The sequence below is a fragment of the Ptychodera flava genome (genome assembly GCF_041260155.1).
Source record: "Ptychodera flava strain L36383 chromosome 23 unlocalized genomic scaffold, AS_Pfla_20210202 Scaffold_24__1_contigs__length_23054250_pilon, whole genome shotgun sequence".
In the NCBI taxonomy this organism is placed as follows: domain Eukaryota; kingdom Metazoa; phylum Hemichordata; class Enteropneusta; family Ptychoderidae; genus Ptychodera; species Ptychodera flava.
The window spans coordinates 260,729-286,152 of record NW_027248278.1 but is presented as its reverse complement, the minus strand read 5'-3'; the positions used below and the strand labels follow the sequence as shown (position 1 = coordinate 286,152).

The following is a 25,424-nucleotide window of genomic DNA, read 5'->3' as shown; positions in this document are numbered from 1 at the left end:
CACTCACCACACTTGTACTTAGTATTTGGAGTGTACACCTATCTACAATACAATGATAAAAAGTTTGGACTCTGAAGGTCAACAGTGCATCTTTAATGTATGAGACTAAATAAGCTTACCCCTCAAGTATGTATAGGCCAAAAACAATATTTAATTTTGAATTATGTAGTGCAGGGAAGGACATAGAATATGGTGAAAAGCAAACTAAATATAAAAACTGAATATACAATTATATGGAAATGTTGTTTTACAGTCATGAGTATCTAGTGTGTGCCGAGAGACATATTAAAATTGGACAGTATCATCGATATCCTGACTAGAGTTTGTCTGAGTGGTTTTTTCCTTCTGATTTTCTGACACGGTGATAGGTACAAAATATTATGTTATTCACCATAGTTAAAGGGTGAGTCCTGCCACATTTTGAGACTTTTTCGTTTGACTTGGGGCATATACTATAGTTCTGGTTGTCAATGAAATTGGTATTAATAAAACAAACATTTACACACAAACTGAAGCTTATTTGAGCGGTTTTTAGACGGTTGTATTATGTTATTTCGACGAAAACACGGGAAAAGTTGCACTTTTCGATTTCCATCATGGCGACATTTTCCGGAAATTGCCGAGCTCGCCCCGTTTTGGCGTAAGTAGCTGTGACGTCACTAATAGAATGGGTGATGGTGACTTCGTGCATTGACTATGGAGATAGTGATAATTTCATGAGTGAAAGCAGTGCAACTGAGAATATCATCGTCACAGAAGATATGACAAAGCTGTTCAGAATTTACAGGCCTGCAAATTTTAACAGTCGGAACCTTAACTTGAACGAGAACAAGAGCGGAACTCCTGTTGACCGTCGCGTCAGTGACAAGCCCACCGTGACCACAGTCAAACACACCAGTGCACTACCGTACACACAACCGCAAGCTAACAAAATATAAATATGTCAGGAGTTGCCATCCCACCTTATTATTACTTCTCAATACAAATTGCCTCGTTCAAAATCTGTATATAAAAATTTGAATTACACCATGACGCTTGTAGATAAACGTAGTAGAGATCAAGTTGAAAATTGTCCACCGTTTAAACACACATCTTTCCTATCATTCAACAGCTGGAAGTGGAACAGGCTGAGGGTCATGTTAGCATAAACACTGAAGGTAGTATTCTCGCTGCAAAATCTTCAGTTTGGCGTTATAAAACCTCACATGAACGTTAACATTGGCACTTTTAAAAATATGTGACCGTAATAAAAGACATGTCTAGCCAAATTCTCGGGAAGAGATACATTAAAATTGACATGATGTAAATATCGGGCACACTGGCACCCGAGGCCGGGCGGCTCAGCCGGCCATTTCTGTGACGGAGTGATCAGCTACGCTTCCGCAGTTTTTTTTCTTGATTAAGTGTCAGCGATATAAATCACAGTGTTCATTGTTTCATGACTGCGAAATTCTCAAAGAAGCTAAAATATTTTAGGGGAGACTTAGTCGAGCAGAAGGGAACAGATGACGACAACGCGACTGCTTCGTCAACAGTATAAACTTCTTTGCTACACGTTGTGTCACTGTTACTGGCAGCGCCGTGCTGTATTATACACAACCTATCGTTCAGTCTCGCAAAGAGTCAGTCAATCACTACGTAAACTTTTTAGGAATATAAAATTAGATATCTCCTAACGTTACTAATTATAGAGTCACACATGCATGAGATCTAGTACTTGTATTCATTTATTTATTTACAATCACTTTCGTAAAGCATCTGAATCGGCGATCAGTCTTGGGGGATGTAAACACGGCCATACTTCTCCGCGGCCCCCGCATCCTTGACATGTTTGGGCAACCTGTCGCAGTCTTGCTGCTGTTCTCGCTCTTATCCACAGTTGATGATGATACACGCGAAGCTTTCTGGTGACAATGGTCGTACTGGTATGGCATTGCGATTACATAATCGATGTAGTAACTCCAGGAATTGTAAAGTCTATCTTACCGTACATCTGGCTTCCGAACCGTGTTTATTCTAAGTCACGGCACTCGAAAATGTGCACCGCAGAAAACGCTTGTCTGAATGCCTCTTTTCCGACCCTTTCTTGTAATTTTGTCAAATGCGGCTAATACATCATCCTAAAATGCAATAAACTGACAATGGCTGCAGTTACTTTAGCCACCAAAGGCGTAACTTCTCACCATGTTGAAGCCACAGCGGTAAGCATTCGCTATGGCCGAGGTGAACACACTCATTCGTACATTCTATTAGTTACGTCATTTCCGGTGGCAATGCCCGCGAATTCCGAAACGACCCGAATGGCAGCTAACTTCAAAGTCGCACAACATATTGCATTTTAATAATATTTAACCGCTTCGTTTCATTGGGTTGATGCATTTATTTGATAAAGTGGGAATGGCAAAATCATATAGCATAGCTCATTTTAAGCAAGATTAACTTTGAATTTATGCGGGACATACACTTTAAGCAACATAGCTTGCATTTTGTTCACAGTAGAACTGAGTTTTACATGTAAGATAACTTTCTCATAAACTGTAAATTCTGGCTTGTGGCAGCTCAAACGTCGCAATACTACATTTTTTGATATGATATGGAGTGACTTGCACACATATGCAATATGCAGTGACAGTCGATATATTCATAGTAAGAGTCTACTACATTCAAGCATAGTGATGTTGACAACTACATGCATGCCAGTGCACGACTTCAAAGTAGCCAGGAGGAAATTCTAATAGTCTTTTAGTGGAAATGGCCCTATAGGTATTAAACCACAGTGAAACAAACAACATTAGTTATCGTGACCTTGCTAAAGTGCAATCTCGGATCATGTATGATCTGATGATCATGCCAAATTACCATGTCGGATTATGCCGTGATTCTGAGTGCGCGTAAATCGGTCAACATAAGCACACATAGACTCTCGCCAGTCGCTTGTACTGCTTGGTCTCGGCGTAGCTTTCGGTATTTATACAAGCTCGTGCCTTCGGCACTCGACCTTGCGCCTTCGGCGCTCGATCGCCTACGTTGGATTACTACCGCAAGTGACTCCGGATCCGGTCAAAAGAAGGCACGAGGACTGTCGACAGTCTAAAGCACACAGTCTTCAACAATGATGCTTCGGCGCTCGATCGCCTACATTGGATTACTACCGCAAGTGACTCCGGATCCGGTCAAAAGAAGGCACGAGGACTGTCGACAGTCTAAAGCACACACTGTCTTCAACAATGATGCTTCGGCGCTCGATCGCCTACGTTGGATTACTACCGCAAGTGACTCCGGATCCGGTCAAAAGAAGGCACGAGGACTGTCGACAGTCTAAAGCACACACTGTCTTCAACAATGATGTCAAAATCAATGCACAACTGTCGAAATTACCCAAAATAAGCAACAGAAAACTTAAAGTTATCGCTGTGTCGAAAGGACAGTACATCAACATAAAACGACGCTAGTTTTGTTATGACATGGAGGTAGAAGGACAGAGCGAATTCTCTCGCTCTCACCCACTAACGGGCCGCCGGTGGGATTGCCTCGCTAAAGCAATGGATTCGCCGGTAACGAAGGAGCGTTTCGTGCCAAAAAAATACATGACAGCAACAAAATACAATCACCGTGAACTTCATATTTACAAAACATCATCAAATAAATGCTAAAAGCTTCAAAACGTCAAAATTCGCACAAGACCGAGAAACAAGACAGCGTCGGTTTGATTTTTCAAAGTCCTTGCCAGGAGCTGGTCCTTGCAAAACAACACTAACTTGTTATATGCGCATGCGCATATTAAGGAGAGACCCATTTGATTTCGGGGGGGGGGGGGGGGGGGTATGCAGGAAGTGGGTATGGGAACTTTTTTTGTCAGAGAGACAGCATTTTTTAATTTCAACTGTCACACCTGCATCAATTTTTTTATCAAATGGAGTAGCAGTGCAATTTTTCAAATTTAAGCCAGTGTTTCACATATCACAGGATGGTTTTATATATTCATTTTACATTCCAACGAATGAAAACAAAATGGAAAGTCTAGTATATATACAACTTTAAATTATAGAACACTTTTTTGGCAAATCAACAGTGATCAGTACTATACCTGCTTTTCTTGATAACAGTCAATTTCTTTCAAGTTCTCAGGGGAGATGTTATCTTTTGTGGTCAGAGAAACAAGGCTCACACATTGTATTTCATTATATTTGTTGTTCCTCAATTTTTCATTGACAACTTGTAATCTTTCTAACATATTTATGTTGAGAGAATAATATATTGGTTTTTACACTAGTTTATTGACTCCTGTCTTGTGTTTTCAATTTTCACAATGTACAGAAGTCAAATAGTCCCATCTAGATCATTGCCTGTACCATTGAGATATTGCAACAGAAATCCAGAAATATGATTTCTTGGGTCAGAAAAGGGAAGGAAAACATCGAGTGCACTGAGGTGTAAAGTAGTGAATGCTTATATCATAAGTGCTGGGAAAAAAAACCACATGAGAATTGCTTGTGGTAAAAACATTTGCGCTGCCTATGGCAGCATGCTAGCAAATAACACATGAGAATGAACTTCCAAAATTTTGCTCATTTCAACTGCATTATGACAATTCCTTTTTTATTTATTTCTGTCTGTTATGAGAATTTTTTTTCTCAAGCCATTACAGGCTTATTTTTTTTCTTTTATTTCACCTGGTGACAATTTTTTTTCTCAAATCCTCCATACCCCCCCCCCCCCCACAAATCACGTGGTTCTCCCCCTAAGTGAGTCCCTGACCTATGCGGGCCAGTGGATTACTTCCTCAGTAGAACTGATATGCCTGCCGGTACCATCATTCTTCAGTCGATCAAAGGCGCCTTTCGTACCAAAAAATACACGACAGCCGCAAAGTGCATCACTGTCAACGTCATAACTATAGAATATATTGAAATGCACAGTGAAACGTTCACAAAGTAAAAAATGTGACCACACCGAGAAACAAGATGGCGTCCGATTCGATTCTCAACTCAGATTTTGTCCTAGAGTTGTGCGCATGCGCAGACGTGGCTTTAACGAAAGCGAGTCAAAATCAAGTAAATATAAAATAAAAATGGATAAAAATATTGTTTAAAAATAATGCAAGGCATATATCACCAAATTTTGAACATTTCTGACGGCATTTCAACTATACGAACACCCATGCCAAATATCACAATAATCAAATCAGTGGTTTTGAGGAAAAATTGAAAATAGTGGTTTTCACAAAAAAGCTAAAAAAGTGACTTTAAAATGATTCAATCAAAAAAAGAAAAAAGACCGTTTGAGATACATGCCAAAGCGACCACCAGACCAAATTTCAGAAAAAGTTACTGAAGCGTTTCTGAGATACCTGCGTCCACAGCATACGGCCCACTGTATGCAACAACAGAGGCCGCGTCATCACATTAGTACTTTGGGCCAAAGGCCCAAAGGACTAAAATTGCAGATTTCATCATAATTTCAAAAGATCAAATTTAGTTCATCTATAGAAACCTGTATGCCAAATTTCAAAGCTGTTAGACAAGTACTTTTTGAGAAACACATTTTTTGACCAAAAATAGGAAACATAGGGCCAAAGTCCCTGAAGCTACTATAGATGCTACTATACTATGGATACAAAATTAAGTATTTCCTGACTATGAAATTATCTCACATCAAGGTGTGTAGACAGTGAGACACATCAAGGCGTGTAGACAGTGAGACACATCAAGGCATGTAGACAGTGAGACACATCAAGGCATGTAGACAGTGAGACACATCAAGGCATGTAGACAGTGAGACACATCAAGGCATGTAGACAGTGAGACACATCAAGGTATGTAGACAGTGAGACACATCAAGGCATGTAGACAGTGAGACACATCAAGGCATGTAGACAGTGAGACACATCAAGGCATGTAGACAGTGAGACACATCAAGGCATGTGGACAGTGAGACACATCAAGGCATGTAGACAGTGAGACACATCAAGGCATGTAGACAGTGAGACACATCAAGGCATGTAGACAGTGAGAAACATCAAGGCGTGTAGACAGTGAGACACATCAAGGCGTGTAGACAGTGAGAAACATCAAGGCATGTAGACAGTGAGACACATCAAGGCATGTAGACAGTGAGACACATCAAGGCATGTAGACAGTGAGACACATCAAGGCATGTAGACAGTGAGACACATCAAGGCATGTAGACAGTGAGACACATCAAGGCATGTAGACAGTGAGACACATCAAGGCATGTAGACAGTGAGACACATCAAGGCATGTAGACAGTGAGACACATCAAGGCATGTGGACAGTGAGACACATCAAGGCATGTGGACAGTGAGACACATCAAGGCATGTGGACAGTGAGACACATCAAGGCATGTGGACAGTGAGACAAATCAAGGCATGTAGTTAGTGAGACACATCAAGGCATGTAAACAGTGAGACACATCAAGGCATGTAGACAGTGAGACACATCAAGGCATGTAGACAGTGAGACACATCAAGGCATGTAGACAGTGATACGAATCAAGGCATGTAGACAGTGAGACACATCAAGGCATGTAGACAGTGAGACACATCAAGGCATGTGGACAGTGAGACACATCAAGGCATGTAGACAGTGAGACACATCAAGGCATGTAGACAGTGAGACACATCAAGGCATGTAGACAGTGAGACACATCAAGGCATGTAAACAGGGAGACACATCAAGGCATGTAGACAGTGAGACACATCAAGGCATGTGGACAGTGAGACACATCAAGGCATGTAGACAGTGATACATATCAAAGCATATAGACAGTGAGACATATCAAAGCATACCCTACCGGAATCGGAAAACTTAACCATTACCGCGGTAAACGCGAGGGAAATTATTGTGCTCATCTCGTGGAGATAGCGTGTGCACGGAAATCTTACCTCGAGTTCAAAGAAACCGACACGTTCCACACAACGCGTATTTAAATCTTTACACGTGGAGCGAGTGTTGAGATAACATGTTGTTTGTCTGTCAAGTTGAGTTTTGCGCCATCTATTGTCTGGTACCATAATCTGTGTTGATCCTTATACTCTGTTGCCCTACAAAGTGATTCACTGTACTTGTGTTTTGAGTCCCGATTGAGTGCACAAACTACTACTTCTTTTTGAGTATGTGTGAATATTTTACATTTCTTTACGTCATTGATCATTACTTTATCTTGTTGATTATACATGGAGCAGAGTCAGACAGGGTACACGAACTGTCACTTCATGACCGCAGCGTTCACTGTCAAGCCTCAGCAGTGCCATTGACTTGCGTTTCTCCATGCACCTGTGTTTTATCATTGTAAGCATAATTTTCATTCAGGGTAGGGCATTAGTAATGTTCTCTCAACTACGCATTTCGAACCATTGTCTGCCCTGAAAATTTACGGAAAGCGCGTAAATCGCACATGAAACACAATGCAAGCAAAACCGTCCATATATTATGAGGGTGCGATCGCACAGTGCAGCAACCTGTGAATTTGCTGTTGTTTCTAGTCATAATACTCCCTCGGAAAAGAGAAAATATCGCCTGTCATTCTACTATGGTGACGTGTATGCCATGGAATGTACGAATCAAAACATCAAAGGATGTATTGTAGTTCAGTCTCCATGGATTGCCGTCGCTCAGGGTTCCGTGAATATTCCTGATAAAGTCGTTACCGCGGACTGGGGGTGAAACATTCACACCTCTATTGATTCTTATTACTAGAAGCGATCGCGGTAATACCGCGGGTGCAGCGGTAAATTGCAAGAACGGCTCTACTAAAACAAGTTTATATGAGAGAGAGAGAGAGAGAGAGAGAGAGAGAGTACGTCTTAGTCAAATAAAGAGAGTGCTTTGTCACTTTCCTATGTTCACTTCCGTCTGTAAAATATTGCAACAAAAAGTGCCTTTCATGAACGTCCCCGAACATGTCTGAAGTGTAATCGATGCCACAAAACTAGTCGATGATTTATCAAATGTAAAGATCAAATAAATTACGATACCCAAAATTTGTTCGATTTGTGCGAAATCAGTAAGTAAAACTGGTCGCGCATCGGCAGAGCCATTCCATAACAAATATCGGCATCGCACTGGGGAAAATTTGTTGTCTTATTTTCGTCTGCATTTGATAGCAGCCTGAATGTCCTTGCACTCGACAAAGAAAGCACTGAAATTACGGAACTACCACCGACGCATTTCTGTGTAGTTTGAACCAATAGAAAACCTTTCTAAACACGGGTCAAAATACGTGGATCATCTGTTTCATCGTGAAAACAATCCAGTGACTGGGGAATATAGATTCTTTTATTTATGTTTGTATTTATGTTTTGTAGGTGTTTTCATAGAGCCGACATACAACGGCTGGAACAACCATACTGAACTGAACTGAACATGGTGCTATGCTTGGTGCAGCACGGGGTAATAGACAGTGTACTACTCTATGCGATCAGTTCGGCGAACAGTTGACATGTCTATTTTATTGTCGTTTGTGCCTACAAATCTTAGCAAATACGGATACTTCTGAAATAATAATTCCACTAAAAATAGAGTCATCGACTGATTATTGGACACTTTCGATCACAAGAACGGGGCATGAACTCGAATATTTGACAGGTCTATGCCGATAGAACATTGAAAACAAGTGAACATTGTCATCCTTTGAAATGGAAATACACATGAGGTCAGATCACAAAGTTGAATGTAAAAACTGAGAAGTAAAAACGTCTTTTCAAGGGCATAAATAATAAATTTCTTTGATGAATTTCTTAATTTGTGCTGTACTCTACACTCGACGGCGATGTGATCAGAATATTACGATCGCCTAACGTAAATTCAAACCAAAAGTGATTTGCTTGCGAAATGTTGTTGCCTTTCTATCACGTAGTGATTCTGAGAAGCTTTGTAAACAATCGTTCAAGCTGATTGTCGACAGCTGCATGAATGCTATCTGAGTATCTATAGTAAGACACTGTAAATAATGACGTAATACAAGAATATATTTCCTAACGGTGACTATGACCATGGATGTATTACAACCATGCTATGACCCCTATGACGCACCTTCTTTTCCAAGGCGATGTTCATACTAGTACTCAGTCACAATATATATCGATGGGTTACGACGTTTTGTTAGCCATTTGAGTCAACAGCACATGAGGCAAATCGTTCACCCAGCGATAACAGCTTACCACTAACCTACATGCGAACCGGGCAGGCGAAGTTATACCTTAAATTTACTATGTTTTGATATTTATTTATACACCAACAGACTTGAAGCATTTAGGTACCTTCCTCCATGCTTGAAGCAAGTCTACGATAAGATATTTATGTTAATTAAAACTCCATGAACACGGTCAATAAAGAAAGCATTATGTTACATAGCTCAGTTCAATAAAATACTCTGCTGATATACTTGTTTGAAGTCCGAAGCTAGCTCTACATTCAAGATTACAGAACATGGTAGGTATTGAACTTTCAGCAAACAGAAAGGTGGGTGTGTAAGCACAGAATAAACTAGAAATATTTATGAGTTTATCACATGACATCAAGTTATGTCTTGTGTTGTTAGCAATGTAGTTTTTTACAGAGTGATAGCGATACTGCGAATCAAATTGGCGAATTCACCATGAAATAATCAAGAAAACTATAATTTGACCGACATACCGACGGATTTTACAGCTCTGCACGCATCGATAGCCATAGCCGCGACGCGACGGGGTGTGTGCCGCTACGGAAAATCGTTCTGCATTTGGAATTAATGTGTATATGGACTATTGCTGCTGTACAGTAAAATTCTCAGATCATTTTTGCACTGATCGCCATAAAATACCGACGTTTTGTCAAGCAACGCCGTTAAGTGGTGCTATTTTTGTAGGCCTACATCCATGGCGGTACCTACGTAAGCCCTAGCACTGCAAATTACTTGAACTTTATTTGTTTGAAGTCCCATCAACTTGGCTAAACTTAGTTGACGTACAACTCCCGTACGTTCAACCACGGTCCCTACTAGCTCTGCATGCGGTCTCCGTATAACGCCGGCAACACACAGCCCTGCCATGCAGAGCTAGGTCCCTACAGGGTCCGTGGTTCGACATAAATCAAACTCATTCAGTTATCCATAGATCGACGGTATTGAAAGTTCAATTTAGACGTATTAGACGTTGCCCGAATAAAAATATTGTCCCCAAAAGGGTGAAACTATTCAAGTTCGTAAAATCGTTTACTTGAACGTGCATGCGTGAGACTCCACGCGATGATTGATTTTTTGAACGTGGGATGCTCTATGCGATGACGCCGTTGAGTTCGTGAACCCTGTGACGTATTTGATTTGTATAACTTTTGTACGTGTTTACGTTCATTGTTATCATTGAACGGACGTCATGAGCAAACCGGGCCGGTGCAGTTACCGAAGGCGAATTCCGAATATCACACGACATCAATGTTATATGTCTTATGTTGTTAGCAATGTAGTTTTTAATGTTCTTGTTGTACCTCAAAACAATTTCATTTCGTTCGAAAACCGTATTTATTTTACCTAAACGGTAGGGTAATGCGGGGTTTTTTTGTAAATTTTCCTTTTTAACTGTGTTCTGATCACATGCTGGTCGCTAATGACAGAGCAGTATACACGCTCTGATTTGGCAAGTCATATCTCGTAAGGAGGAAGCTTGTTGCCCGATGTATATTCAAATTAGTTGTTTGTGCAGTTTAACTTTCATTTCAAAACAACAACACAATCATATCTGATGAAACAACAAAACTTAGAAAGCAATTTTTTGCTCGTTACACTGTTTAATCAATATTTTACTTGTGGTGTCACATAATATTTAGCTGTAGGTCCATAGCTGTGATGCTTTCAGACGAGGTTCCTACCCTTTTACGGGCTGGTTTTGACTTTTGCAACTTTTAAACCCAGTGGAAGGGTTAAAAGCTTAATATATATTATTATGTTTTTATGTAAATATGTTGAAGGGTTGGTATATGGTATTGATATTATTGACGATTGCCAACATGATCGTTTATTCTTTACATTTGAAAACATCATCTGCTCAAATTGTCACCCAACTACACTGTATGTGTCTTTTCATAACATTTAAAATGTGTGAAAGTTTGCAGACTACAGTTCGTAATGTGTCTGATTTCCTCTTTGTTTTGGCAGTCAACGGCATGCTTATCAGATAAATGTCGGCGCAATTGTTAGCAGTAGGCCGTGAATTTCGAAGTGTCTTTCTGTGACATTGTTTAATACACGTTACAGATCGATAGATGTATGTGTGCGTCTGGCAGACCAAAGAGGGACTGTGGTCAGACGTTACCTTGCGTCAATGAGTTATCAGGAATGGTGTCGGGCGAGTTGGTATCGGGCGAGTTAGTATGGTTGGTTCTGGGCGGGTTTATGTCGAACTCCGCGGGCACTTTTATGTGGATCTCGCATCCCTGTTATTCTTTTTTGTTTTTATGGTCATCGAAATTGGAAAAAGAAAAGTACCCATCATTTTTGTCGGTTTGAATAGTGAAAAATATTGTGATAAATGTATAATATATCTCTCGACGTCCATGCCTTCCCCTGGTATGGTTTACGTAATGCAATGACCTATATTTTACACTTGAATGAATACTGACAGAAGAGGCATTTTACAAGAATTGCTTAAAGTGTATATTTTACGTCTACAATATTGTTATCGCTATCATTTTTTGCTTTGCTTGATTATTTGATGATACATCTATCTTTTACACTTCACTACCACTGAGATGAAGACCATATTACTCTTTGTCATGATAGTGCAAAAGACCTACCCATCTCCACCTTGGAATTAATCACACTGTAAATTTGAAGGACTTTTTACTCTCTCTTTTATCATGTTCGAATACGTTATAACGTTGCTGGGTTTAATATAGTGTGAGCACAAGTCTTTTACTGTTCATAACAGGTAAGTGAGAGTGTGATGCACTGACAACAAACTTTGAAACACTGGCTTGTTGTTTGATGTACAGCGAAGTCCCATTAAACATGAGGAACAATTTTGTTAAGACTGGGCAAAGATATTGTTCTAGGTATGAAGAGAATTAGGAACAGATCTAAGGAAACTTACAATTACCCTGAATTTATATAACCCGCACGTATCACTCGCCGGAAATGGACCCGAGCAATAAAGTTTTGGAGTAGCGGTATTTCGCGTGAATTATACGGTGAAGAGACCTTGCTCCTGAGTGATCTTCTGTGGTCGCGTATTAATGCAATCCCCTTGTACAGATGGTTGAGCAAAATCCTGACGACTTTGCATGCGGTTGCACCCTAACAGCGTACAAAGCAAATCCCCGACCTTTATATCGTACCTCATCGCTGTCTATGCTGGCTGGGGCGAACGTTAACACCATCATAGCGATAACTAAGGTACCGAACTGTCCACTGTAAAAATCACTGTACTCGGAATTACTGTAAACTCCCGTGCCCGACACTGACCTCTCATCATTTGGACTGAGAAAAGACATACCATGCATGGTACTGGTTACATTACTGGTAACTGTAAACCGGACTATGTGTATCGTTGTAAGGTTCGTACTGCGAGTAATACTCGCGGGCCAGCATTACTGTTGTGTATTTCGGATGGGGCAGCTACACTCACTTTCGGTCGAAGATATTATTTTTTGTTCTTGCGTGCTTAGGTTTTTTGAGGTTTTCATTAGGAAAGACTGTTTTTTAGGTTGTCTCTACCAAATACCTCTACAAATCTTCATAATGAGTTCCAAAACGTATTTAAGTAATTGCTTGCAGAGTTGAATACTGGTGTATCTCATGGAAGTTCTCGTTGAATTGAATTTTCGCCGAATTTTTTTTTAATTTTTCATTTCCGTGTTTGGCTTTGAAAAGGTTAGGGTCGGCATGTAACTATTGGGTACCGCAGGTTTTTACCCTTTCGTAAATTTAGTAGCAGCTGCTTACGTTTCAAGAGCTAGTATAACTCTGCAGGTGATTGCACACGCTGCTGCCATGACCGTGACGTAATCTGTCAGCGCATTTCCCCCCGAGGCTCTTTCAGTTTCCTTTTGGAGAAAAAGTGGCGAACCTTATCATGGCGAGAATCCATTACTGTACATTGCAAATAAATTACCAGTACCATATGGGAGTTACTTTGAAAATACGTGGCTCAAATATATTGTATAATTTCAACTTCGTAGATATTCAACTGTTACGGTATGTACTTCGGATATTACTCGCGGGAAATGGAATCGGACAATGACCTTGTTAGTTACCGTTAATGTCTGAATACTTGGATTCTGTAGTTTTCTCTGGTCGCATGTACAGGTAAATGTGACCCTCTATTAAAGATGAAAGTTTACAAATCCTGAAGAATTTGAGGCATTACCTTCAACCATAAAAAGTAAATTCCGGGCCTACCTCATGTGTTTCGCTGTCTATACTGGCTGGTGGCGAACACTAAGCTTATCGTCGTGTAAAGAAATCACTGTACGGGGGAATAACTATCAACTCCCTTGCCCAATACCTCTCATTTGCACTGAGCAAAGACATAAAAGTATGTATAGCTACGTTATTGGTAACGGTATATCAGAGTATGTTTACCGTTGGAAAGTTCCGTAATGCAAGTGTACTCGCGGGCCAGCCATACTGCATGCATGGGCTGGGACAGTTTTGTTGTACCGGTACCACGCTGAGAGCTGGGTACTTAATTTGCATGCATAATGAGGATTTTGCTTCAAACCAACACGCACACCCAGCGCTCACAAGTGACGGTTGGTCGGTTTTCTCCGTAAAGGGAAAATACAGATTTTCGTGAAAGCGCTCCATCGATTTTCAAGTTGACCATTCTATTCGTTCCTAACAAGTGTTATCATAGTCTGGAGGGAAAAAAATCAACTTCTGTGGAGTAGTTTTTCGTGAATCCCTGATGTTATTTTTGACCGGGCCAGTGCAAGGTCCTCTTAAAAAGTGCGTCCTTTTCGTTAACAAGTCTTTGACGACCCCAATTGGGTATTTTCTCCAAGACCAGACCTGCATTACTTTGTGTAACTAATTATTTTTGGTGTTCAAGGTCTAGTTACTGAAAAATCGCCAGCGAAACTTTGCTCTAAATCTGACTTCGCCTCTCCCTATTCATACTTAGATGGCCGCCAGTTTACACGCACGTATACACTGACCGTGGACGTACCACTTCAGTTACAGGGTACGTGGGTATCTGTACGTAATGTCCCTCCATGCACAGTGTCAAGCGTGTCTTTGCAGCGTCTGTGGCTTCGCCGACACACATGCACGGTGTAGTTATTTATACGGCAAAACAACGTCCGGGTTTACACGTCATTTTTAATAGACAATTAACACTAACAATTTCAAAAGAAATGTATACAGAATCTTTATACACGAGATAAACTTCATGAAAGCATTAAACATCTTACCACCGGGTATCAAATACATGGAGCTTTCTGAACGCTGGGGTGAGGTCATCGCATAGTTACAGCGCTGTAAAAGTGCGTCGTCGCGTTAACATAGTCCTACACTGTTCCAATTCATACAGAATGCGGGAAAACCAATCATGAATATGTATACAGAGTTTGAATGGGGTTCACAGCCTTTAACCCTTGTTTCTTAGCCAATCAATCTACAGATGCGTATCCCCCTATGTTTTAGACGTTGCTATGGACCAGGCCACAATGCTACGGGGAAAATAAATGTCTGTTTCACTTACTTTATTGCTATAAAACTGCACAAACAAGGAACATGGTGGTTCATTACTCTTCAAAATGCTTATACATGATTTTCGTTTGTTTGAAAATGAACGATTACAGATTAATAGAGCAAGAAATTTCAGGTGATCCGTTATCCTACGGTCGGCAGGGCTGCCATGATGCTTCTTAAGGCTGCATCTCAAAGACAGGCTGTTCCTCATTATAATATCATTTGCATGCCTTGAATTTATGCAAATCTGGTACCAAGCTCTCAGCGTGTACAGTCATTTTGGCCCAAGATCTTCTTTTGGAGCTTTTCATTACAAAATGCTGTATATTTTCCCGTGTATTATGGTCTTACAGCATCTCTACAAATCTTCATGTACGTACAGATATCGTAAGATGTATTTAAATTTCTGTATGCTTACAAATGTACATTTTCACTTTGATGAGTGAATGGGCACTCACTCTATATGCAAAGAACTGGTGAAATATGGACATTCTAGCGACTGTAAAATTTCACTGCACAGTGTTGTGTTTGTCGCCGACCTTAAAGAGTTCAAGTTCCCTCGATGACTTGACTTTAGAGGGAGACAAAAACGCCATCTCTGAACCTTCGTAATCTTTAAACTGTTCTTCAAATTAATTCCATGGTGCAGTATTTGTGCAGTGAAACTGTGCTGTTACATAGAGCCTCTATTGTCAATTGGTGTAAAGGTACAGTCGGCACCCAACAAACTTTGCTTATCGATCGTTCAAATTGTCGGAAACATTATTTTTGTCGAACACTCACAGAAAGAAAGAAATATAACGTTTTATCAACAGTCCTACTTCATCATTCATATACAAAAACTAAAATAACCATTTCTAAATCATATATTAGGTAACAAGTGAAGATCCTAACGTGAAGAAGTTGGCAGCGAGGATTGCACGATCTGCGTTCGCCGCCTACAATCCAGAAATGGGATTAAAAATTTACAGCTGTATTAAAAATGCTTTGATATCACATGTGAACGATTGATGCCTGAAGGACGAGGCTCTGTAATTGTCTTGTAGATAGCTCAAGATTTGTACTTAATTTTCGCCGAAATGTCGGCCGTGCCGTGTTTTCAAGCTTTGATTGTGCTACCGACAAACCCGAACCATCGGTTACCTTCTATTTGTATTCATAAGTCTTCCTCCATCGATTCAAAGGCAATTCAGCCAGCGCAGTAGCGAGACTTAGTTTCGATCGCAGTATCAGTCACTTGCCTATATTCTTGTGCGTACACGCAGCAGTTCCTGGCTGGTCAAGCCATCGCAAGCATCTTGCACCCTTTACCCGACGGTCTACGCTACAGTCGGCAAAACTACATTGCTTCAATTTTGCGATATCACCACAGAAGAGATAGTCTATTGCATTTGCTCGCTTTTGATGTTCATAAGGTTGCAGACTTACATTCTCTCGAGCCAGAGCAATAATTTCCGCTCCGCTGACCTACGCAAAAATCAAGCGCTAAGCTGTTGCCGTAAAGAGGCGCGTGGTTTACGATGATGCAGACTTTGGGCAAGTCTATCGCACCAGCGGCGTGGTCCAAGCATGGTTCAGTTTTTGCGTCCACTGTCTTACGTCCAAGACACTTTGAGAGGTCAAGGTCGATGATGTAATGCCAGTTTCAATAAACCCGCCAGGCGTTTCAGGAAAACGGACAGTATTTAGAGCCTGTATTTTGATAGAACAGCACAAATCTAGCTTATTTCTTGCCTGATATCACGCCACAGTATATGTTTGGGAACACTATGTAATTATTACCTGAAAAAATTGTGCAAAGTCAGTATTACTGGGGATTTTAGTTCGATTTACTTCTCGTCTCGAAGGATATGGGCCGTGGGAAAACAAATGATAGCAGTCGAGCTTAAGTAATGTTACCTGTAGCCCATTACCTCCTCGAGCGCTTGATGCAACCAAATTTCTTTTTGTCTGAAATGCGAATCGGTAAAGTGAGTGGAAGGGCGGAGGTGGGGTGGAGTTTTTCAATTGTTGTCAAATTGTAGAGAACAGTTGAAACCTACTTTTCCTGATAACCATCTTATTACATGATTGATTTTCTGTAGTTATTCCGAATTGTACCTGTCAAATTTTTCATCATGTTCGAATGTTTTCAAGTTGCGTCGATTCATGTTTCGAACATGACAATGAAACGGCGACCCTCCGACATTGTGAATGCATTTTTCAAAGCCTAGCGTCGGTGTTTTGTATAGGTGCTTGCAAGAAAACAAACAAATCAAATGCACAGGGAATCTTTTGGCAACTTAGATGTTTACATATAATCGATATCTGTACTATCACCTGTAATTAACACCTGAATTAAACAATGTCAACAGCTTATATGAGACTGGAACGTCAGTTAAAAGTTGAGAAAATAATTATAGTTTTTTTGAAGATTGTATCGATAAAAACTAAATTCATGAAATAATAAAGATCACGAGGTAAGAGTGGATGAAAAACTGCACAGAAATATTACAAAAAATACGTTATTTTCGCTTTTGCACCGTACAGGTCATGACTGTTGTTTTCTCTGTGGGAGACTTCCTCGACGTGTCTCGTATGACCACTACAAATCACGTATTCACGCAAAGACACTCAAAATTAACAACATGTTGAGCTTCAAAGTACAACTTGCCAAAATTCTACAAAGAATTTTCTATGAGAGGGGAAGTAAAACAGCTTTTTTACCCGTGAAACCGCTGCCACATTCAGTTGCACAGGTGATCACGTGATATGAGATAAAACTGAAATACGCCTGCATATGCTGCAGCCTGAAAACGCCGGGTTGCAAAATTGTGATTAGATTACCAAGTTTCTTTGGTCTGTCATAAAAATGCAATACGTAACCGACATTATTGAGCATTCAAACCGATAGTTTTTAATTCTTGGCTTGCAAGATTTTCAACGTTATTTGACTTTTACCGTGCATTTTGATTTGTATCCGGCCCATTATTGACAATACATAGAGGGATCTTGCTTGACAGCATAGCGCCGTGTGTGTACATTTATACACCTCGCCGCTTGCTGAGGCGACAGCAAGAGAATACATCGTAAGTAAAGAGGTCGCCATACTCTACATCTGATTTTAATCAAATTGGTCGATTGCGTACTCCAGAATGCTCTTTGTACGTAATGTGGTCGTCTGTCTCGTAATTAGTTCATGCTCTAATGAATGAAAAAATTCCTGTCTCGACTTTAGAATGCATATCGACGGCGGTGAGGTCAGTGTTGAAACTGCATGTTGAAAGATATCTATATCGGTACCGTACAGGTACGTTTGCATTTATTGCAATGGTCACGTTGTCTTTGCAATTTTCCCTTGTGACCAGCTTTGGACAAAGCTTTAAAACGTTTTCTACGCTCTCTTTCAACCTCCTTTGACCGTATTTACGTGTTACGTTGCCGGGACGTGACCCTTAAATTCATATCGTGAGAGCTACGTATTATCCCTGGCGCTCAAAGAGCAGCAACTTGAAGTCGACGTCAAAATTGACCGATATCAAAAAGTTTACCTGTATCCAACTTGCCACAACATTCTATTAAATATCAGCATCTTTCAAGAGCGGTTTTTAAAAAATTCGTTCAGGAAAGGCGAATAGAAAAACCAAGTAAGACTGACCATGGCGGTAGACCCGTCTATTTATACCTCCTTCATGGACTGACATAATATGATGATACACTTAATTACATTACAGTCCATCGTTCAACTGTTCGTCCACTAATCGAGTTTATAGGCACCAGGGGCATGCTCGAGTTGCATGCACTCCGTGTCTTCTCAATCGCAGGTTACATAATCCGTACATTCGGACAGAGATCAAGACTTGAGATTACGATTTCCAAAGGTCAATGTCAGTACATTTTCTATCAATGATGAGTGCTAATCAGTAATGCGTAGAGCATACACAGGAAGTGCTTGACTTGTTACGAGTATGAATAAAAACAGAGACAGTAGAAGCTACCACCTATGATTAAAAGCTTATAAGTTATTTGGTGAATGCTATGTATAGATGAGTGATCGCCATTGTTATTTTTGTTTCGCAATATATAGTGAAACATCATGAGAGATTGCGCATGCGCAATCTCGCATGCGCAAGAACAGCATCTTGTTACTTATCAACGATGAGTGATCGCCATTGTTATTTTTGTTTCGCAATATATAGTGAAACATCATGAGAGATTGCGCATGCGCAATTTACTATTTGCCTCATCGACCAAGTGCATGCCAGGCTAGGTTCAAACACAGGCGACCCAATAAGTATTACTGAGTTTTTCACAGTGTTTTCTGTATCATTTTCTCTTCTTTCTTCATGCTCTGAATGATCGGAATAAATAAAATAAATGGTTTATATAACATAACCTAGCCTCTGTGACTCTTTATTTATTTTACACTCCATACCAAGGACGTATATCTCTCATACACACATGCTGTAATTAATTAGTCAACACAACTAATTATGCTAATCCGTGGACTTATCAGGGATTTTACAGGTTGGTCAACATCGCGAAAGATAGGAATGGTTACTAAAACGGGAAGGTAAGAAGCTCTCCTGAAATGTGTCCAGAAATTACCAAATTGCGGCCAGTCATGACCATTTATCGAAAATTTACTGCAGCCAATGTATTTCGATGGCCGAGGAGAGCCAGCTTCTCTGATTTCAAACGTTTAAATGGTCGCGAACAGTGCAAACCCTGACAGTGCCTTGCGTGCAGTTCATGGCATGAGGACGTCCGTAAAGCAGGAAGTCGGAAGTTGAAACCTTTGACCTTTACGTTGTTTATATGTGGGCAAACTTGTAAACATATTTCCCAGGGACAAGTCTGATTTTGACTAGGGTCAAAGTTCGTGTGGTTAAGCGTGGTTCTCTAAATCGGGTGGTGTTGCTGAGGTTTTGTCTGCCCACCGTCCATGGGTGGAGGGACGGTGGTCTGCCTTTCAGTTTAGCTGTGCGTTCTCGATAATTTTGCTGTATTTTTTCTCACAAACATTGGAAATTCATTTAAGTTTTAAGAAACATTAATTTCTATATGAGGAATATTCTAGCTCGTATCCTCGAATTAAATCAGCTGATTTTCTTTGATACAGTTTTTTATATGGTTTGGAGAACTCTTTGGGGCGGCGTCAGATAACAAGTGGAATGAGACAACAACATTTCGTTCATGTAAGGAAATCATATATAGCAAGTACTTCTTGCGCTGGTGCAAACTCTACGAAATATTATGATATCAAAGATGTTTTCCATGATAGTTTACAAGGTTTCTTGTCTAAATTCGCGGAAATCATCAAGAATATCTAAAAAATACTACACGTAATTATGACTACATTTTGTATGTGTAGAGGTGTTGTTTGCCGTTCCGAACGTATGTTCTACACTAGTCTGGCAGAGACCCTGCGATTCGCGTTCTTCCCAGTGTCAGTCAGTTGGAACACGTGCAAGCCCTTCAGAGACGCGACGCGAATCCCAGGGTCTGGATGTTCTTGCAAGCGACCGGTCGGATTTCTGCCTGATCCGGGTACTTTATATAACTCAACACATCCGTTAATCAAAACAAAAAATGACAAGTACCATAGCCAAATAAAATTAAAAAATGAAAAATAAAAACATACCGCGTATATAGGTCTACTAGCTACTAGTATAATATTCAGTAAGCCCGGTTGGATAGGTTTTTCTTTTGACGTCACTATCCTTATGAATATTCATATCCTTGCAAGAACGGACGGTCGCTGTGTCTGGCAGCGCGTGCTCACAGCTGCACAGCGTAGCCTTCGAATGTGCAGGCCCAACTTTGGCGCGCACAACACAAGGCACAGCGACTGTGGAGAGTCTAGTTCTACACGTACGCGACGTATGGTTATCACTGATCAGCTGATGATGGAACGTAATTACGTGTAACTAAACTTATCCATAACGATATGTTACTGGCAGACATGGAGATAATAGCGAGTGAATAGAAATGACGGTGACTGGTTTAAAAAATTCACAGTGCTGGTAAAAATTCTCACAGGCTTCTTAACGTAGTGGCCGACATCATTGGTGATGTCAGTTTGTGTTTCGATGTTGCGAGGTCACCGCTCAGGTGACTTTAGTGACGGGCTACACTGAGCCTCGTCAATCGCTTGTACTGCGAGTAGCCATGTCGGAAAAAGCTGGAAAAACGGTGATAGCTTGGTGATTTTCGAGCGGATTTCTGGTAGTGGTAGGCCCCTAATAACCATGTTGTCGATGAGTGTTGGCAATTTGGGTGGAAAATTTTCGAAATATCGACAAACAAAGTTGCAACAAGCGTGCTGTTGGGCAGAACATGGACGTTCCCATGGCTGTGGTGGTGACGTTAAAGTCAAAACCAGCCGTATAAGGCAGAAATCCCGTCCGAAAACACCACAGCTATGGACCCAAAGCTAGCCTAACAGTATAAACGAAGTTTTATAGCCCGTGCGCCGCTTCTTTCGGGAATTTTGTGCACTAACAGCATAAGGCACGCGATTGAAAATCGATGAATTCCTTAGACTAGTAGCGACCATGGAGCTAGAAACTAGCTCTATGTGGCGACCAACTCTCTTTTGCTATGCGAAAAAAGTAACCGGCGAGATTAACTCTTTGACGCCGTACAGTCATTCTAGTCATGAGCTTGGTTGCTACCGTATACCAGAAAATAACCGACTTTGACGTCAAAGGCCTGTTGCTGGTACGTACTTTGAGACAGAAAATAACGATATGTTACCGGTAGACATGGAGTTAATAGCAAGTGCAGAGAAATGAAGGTGACAGGTTTAAAAAATTCACAGTGCTGGCCAAAATTCTACAGTGTGTGCTCCTGCTAATGTGTCACCATTGTGCCTTGAATAACGACGCGGTTTGTAAATCATACTTGGTATATACACTCCCAGAAAACGACGACGTGAAACATACATCTATATAATTTTGTTGAAAAACTCATGAAACGGCAACTCCGGCGATCTTTTTCTGCTTGGCCGGTCGATACTTTCTGGGTGGCATTTGTTACATGGAGCAGGACCATGTCTGCTTAGTTATGTTAGAATTTAGCGCTTGGCAACGAAAAGGATGCGCGTTTCCAGTGTTCCTTTCGATCTAACTTCCCGTTTATTTTTGAATAATGGGCAGTGTTTGTTTGCGCATATCATGAATATATAAGCGTCCACTAGGTTTACGGACGTCCTCTGGACACGTTTCCCAAGATCTTCATACCTTCTCCTTTTTCATTAACATCACTATCTTTCCGATGTTGACCAACCTCTGATAAGTCCACGGATTAGCATTATTAGTTGTGTTGACTAATCAATTACAGCATGTGTGTATGAGAGATATACGTCCTTGTAATGGAGTGTAAAATGAATAAAGAGTCAAGTGGCTATAGGTTAGGCTATATAGTCATTTATTTTATTTACTACGATCAGTCAGAGCATGAAGAAAAGGAGAGGGACTGACAGTGACAGAGAAAACTGAGAAAAACTCAATAATAAGCTTATCAATATGTATGGGCCACCTATGGTTCAAACAACTCAGTGAAGCAAGGTGTGACTTTGCACAATTTTGACAAGCAGATATTCACTGACTCAGTCGAAGTTTGACGTCCCAGAATATTTCTGTTATACATACCAATCGATTTTACCACCGACTTTGGGAAGCTAACATCGATACTACCGGGTAGACGATGCCAGAATGACTTGTCTTGCGTCTCGGCACGCTGGGTCTGTGAAATCGCTGATAGGCAAGGGCTTGCTTGCCTCTTGCGCCAGGCTTTTGCGACTTGCAAATATGTAACAATCGTATTTTTTTCTTTTTAATTTACCTGAAATTAAAAAGACTTGCCCGTAGGACTTGTCCATATAATCTGGGCAAAGGAAACGCTTTGGCCAAGCAACTATAAGTTAGATAATTTGTCATCCTTGGTCTCCCACAAAAGTAATGCAGAGAGGTCTCCTTTTGCTTTGTTTTTCTTTTACTTCATAAGGACTAGCTCCCGACATGACAAAAACAAGTCAGAAATGTTATGCACCTGTAATGCTGAGATCTGAAGGACACCGCGACATTGGACTTTTATATGATATCTGATATTTACGGCTTCTGGATATAAGATTTTTATCCACGATTTGACAAAATCTAGTATCGTCAAGTACCGAAGTTAGAATCAGTCCTTGGAAGTCGTGTTTTCCAAGATCTGTAAGGTGGTGAAATACCCGATATATATCGGATATTTACCCGCGATTTGACAAAATCTAGTATCGTCTGGTATCAAAGTTAGAATCAGTCCTTTGAAGTAGGGTTTGACAAGATCTGTAAGGTGTTGAAATATATGGGATAATTACCAGCGATTTGACAAAATCTAGTAGTCTCAAGTAGGAAGTCGGGTTTGACAAGATCTGTACGGTGGTGAAATCCCCGATATAGTTATAGTTACAGTGACCTAGGCATGACACTAGACACAAAGTTAACTTTTTCAACTCACGATGTTTCAATTGTCACTGATGCTCGAAGACTACTTGGCATGCTAAAAAGGTTTGGCAAACGGTTGTCAGTGGATGCATTGCTTGTGGTTTACAAAACATTCATTAGAACTAAACTCGAGTATGCATCAGTTGTTTGGAATAGTATTGACAAAGTGTACTCAGACAAACTAGAAGCTGTACAGCGTAACTTTGTTAAATATTTGTGTTATCTTGTAAATGTAAGGTTTGATGATTATTCATATGATGATATGTGTGTTATGTTCAATTTACCAATGCTGTCTAAAAGGCGCACTTATTTTGACCTTGTTGACAGCTCTGCATGACGTTTAGCAGCCATAAGTTGCCGACTGCAAAGTACAACAAGCGAACGACAATTTGTTTTGCGCAGAGAGGATGCGCAGTACGTAAAATGACGTCATCCATGTAATATCAAATGCAGAGGGCATCATCAAGTTCGCAGAGGGCATCATCACATTCGCAGAGGGCATCATCACGTTCTTTTACATGTCACGTGAGTCGTGTTTAACCAATGGCAGTGCATGCTGAATGAGTGAGGTGTAATAAATACATATAAACTCCTATTCTCTGTGTATGTTCGACTGACAAACTCCAATTGCTGTGTTTCCGACCAGTGTAGAGGGGTTGATCATGATGATTGCAAAGTAGTACCAAGTAGTTTCAATGCATCGTACATTTAGTTTTGCTGATGAGGGCGCATTGCGCATGGGAATTATAAAAGTTTACTCGAAAATTACCCTAGGGAAAAATGCCCGGTAATGGCCTGGTCGAGTAAAACATCCTCGGGTTCGTGTAAAGGCGCGCGCGCGTACACGGGTCGAGTTCTCGAATTTGCCACGCAAGACTGCCACGAGCGAAGGTTAAGTTTCCCGATTCCGGTAGGGTATAGACAGTGAAACATATCAAAGCATATAGACAGTGGGACACATCATGACGTACAGACAGTAAGACATCAAGACATAGAAAGAGTGAGACATCAAGACATACAGACAGTGAGACACATCTAGACAAACAGACTTGGAAACATCAAGAAGCTTGCATTAAGTTCTGGCCAGATTTCACTTCTCAACAATAACATAGTCTACACATGTACAGACTGAGTTGACAAGCTGAATACTGTGCACCTTAACATGCTATGGGCAGTAGAACATGATCATGTAGTTGACTTTGAAAACAAAAACAGTGAAAAACATCATAAAAAGTTACAGTAACATGCCCTTCAAAGGTACACAGTCACCTGTAATCTAAGTATGCCCATATATGGTCAAAGGGGCCTTCTTGGTATTCAAAATGTCCATGTGAGGGCGCTGTTTTTAAAAAGTGGCCACTCGCTTAAAATATGTGATTGGTTAGATTTTCTCTTTCCATGGTAACTGTGGCAAAATTAGAACAGGTGACAGTATACCTTTAATGCATGTTGGTAATACTGACCTCAGATTGTCATAAGCATGGATTGATTGTTCACTTACAGAATATATTTCATAGATGCCCTTTCGCCCTTCATCACATTCTCTTCGCACCCAATGACGATTGAGATAAGCACAGACACCATTCAACACTTTACTGGAGAATTGATAATCTTCCCATTGTTTGGTATAAAACGTCAGAACACTTTCATCCATTAATTCTGTGCCATCCTGGTGAAAGTCATACAGTTAATCAATTAAGATATGCATGCTATTGATGAAACTGATTTGTCAACTGATGTGATCAGTCGAATGGGCAAGAAAGTGTTACTACTGTTACACACTGCAGCCAATGTATCTTGTTTTCTCTAAGTGGTGTTGGATGAACAAACTCTCAGTGAGTTCAGACTGTGTTTTTAGTTAATTTGTGTCAAGTTTTATGGAATACTTTTAAAACAAGTGACCAAGAAGCTGATATACCTCTGCTGTCAAATTGGCTCTGATATACTGATACTGTGATAGGTCTGGCTGTTGGCAGATTTTGTGGCTTCATAGTGTTTGTTGGAAAATGTTTAAATTTTAAGTAAAAGTTAGCATGAACACTGTCCAGGAAACATGACAACCAAATGTCTAAAGCTATCCAGGAAATATGACAACAAAATGTTTATGGAAGTAACGCTAGCCAGGAAATATGACAACCATATGTCTATGGAAGTAACGCTATCCAGGAAATATGACAACCAGATGTCTAATGCTATCCAGGAAACATGACAACCAAATTTTTTTGGAAAGTAACACTGTCCAGGAAACATGACAACCAAATGTCTAA

At 40.5% G+C, this 25,424-nt stretch overlaps 1 protein-coding gene across 1 annotated transcript in view; it reads right to left on the bottom strand.

The window, feature by feature from the left end:
• Positions 1-25,424, bottom strand: part of LOC139125085 (cullin-1) — a 182,590-nt gene that overhangs the window by 135,085 nt on the left and 22,081 nt on the right. The window contains exon 4 of the mRNA XM_070691194.1: positions 24,659-24,826. Coding sequence (XP_070547295.1) covers positions 24,659-24,826 — 168 coding nt within the window. The remainder of the gene's footprint in view (positions 1-24,658; positions 24,827-25,424) is intronic.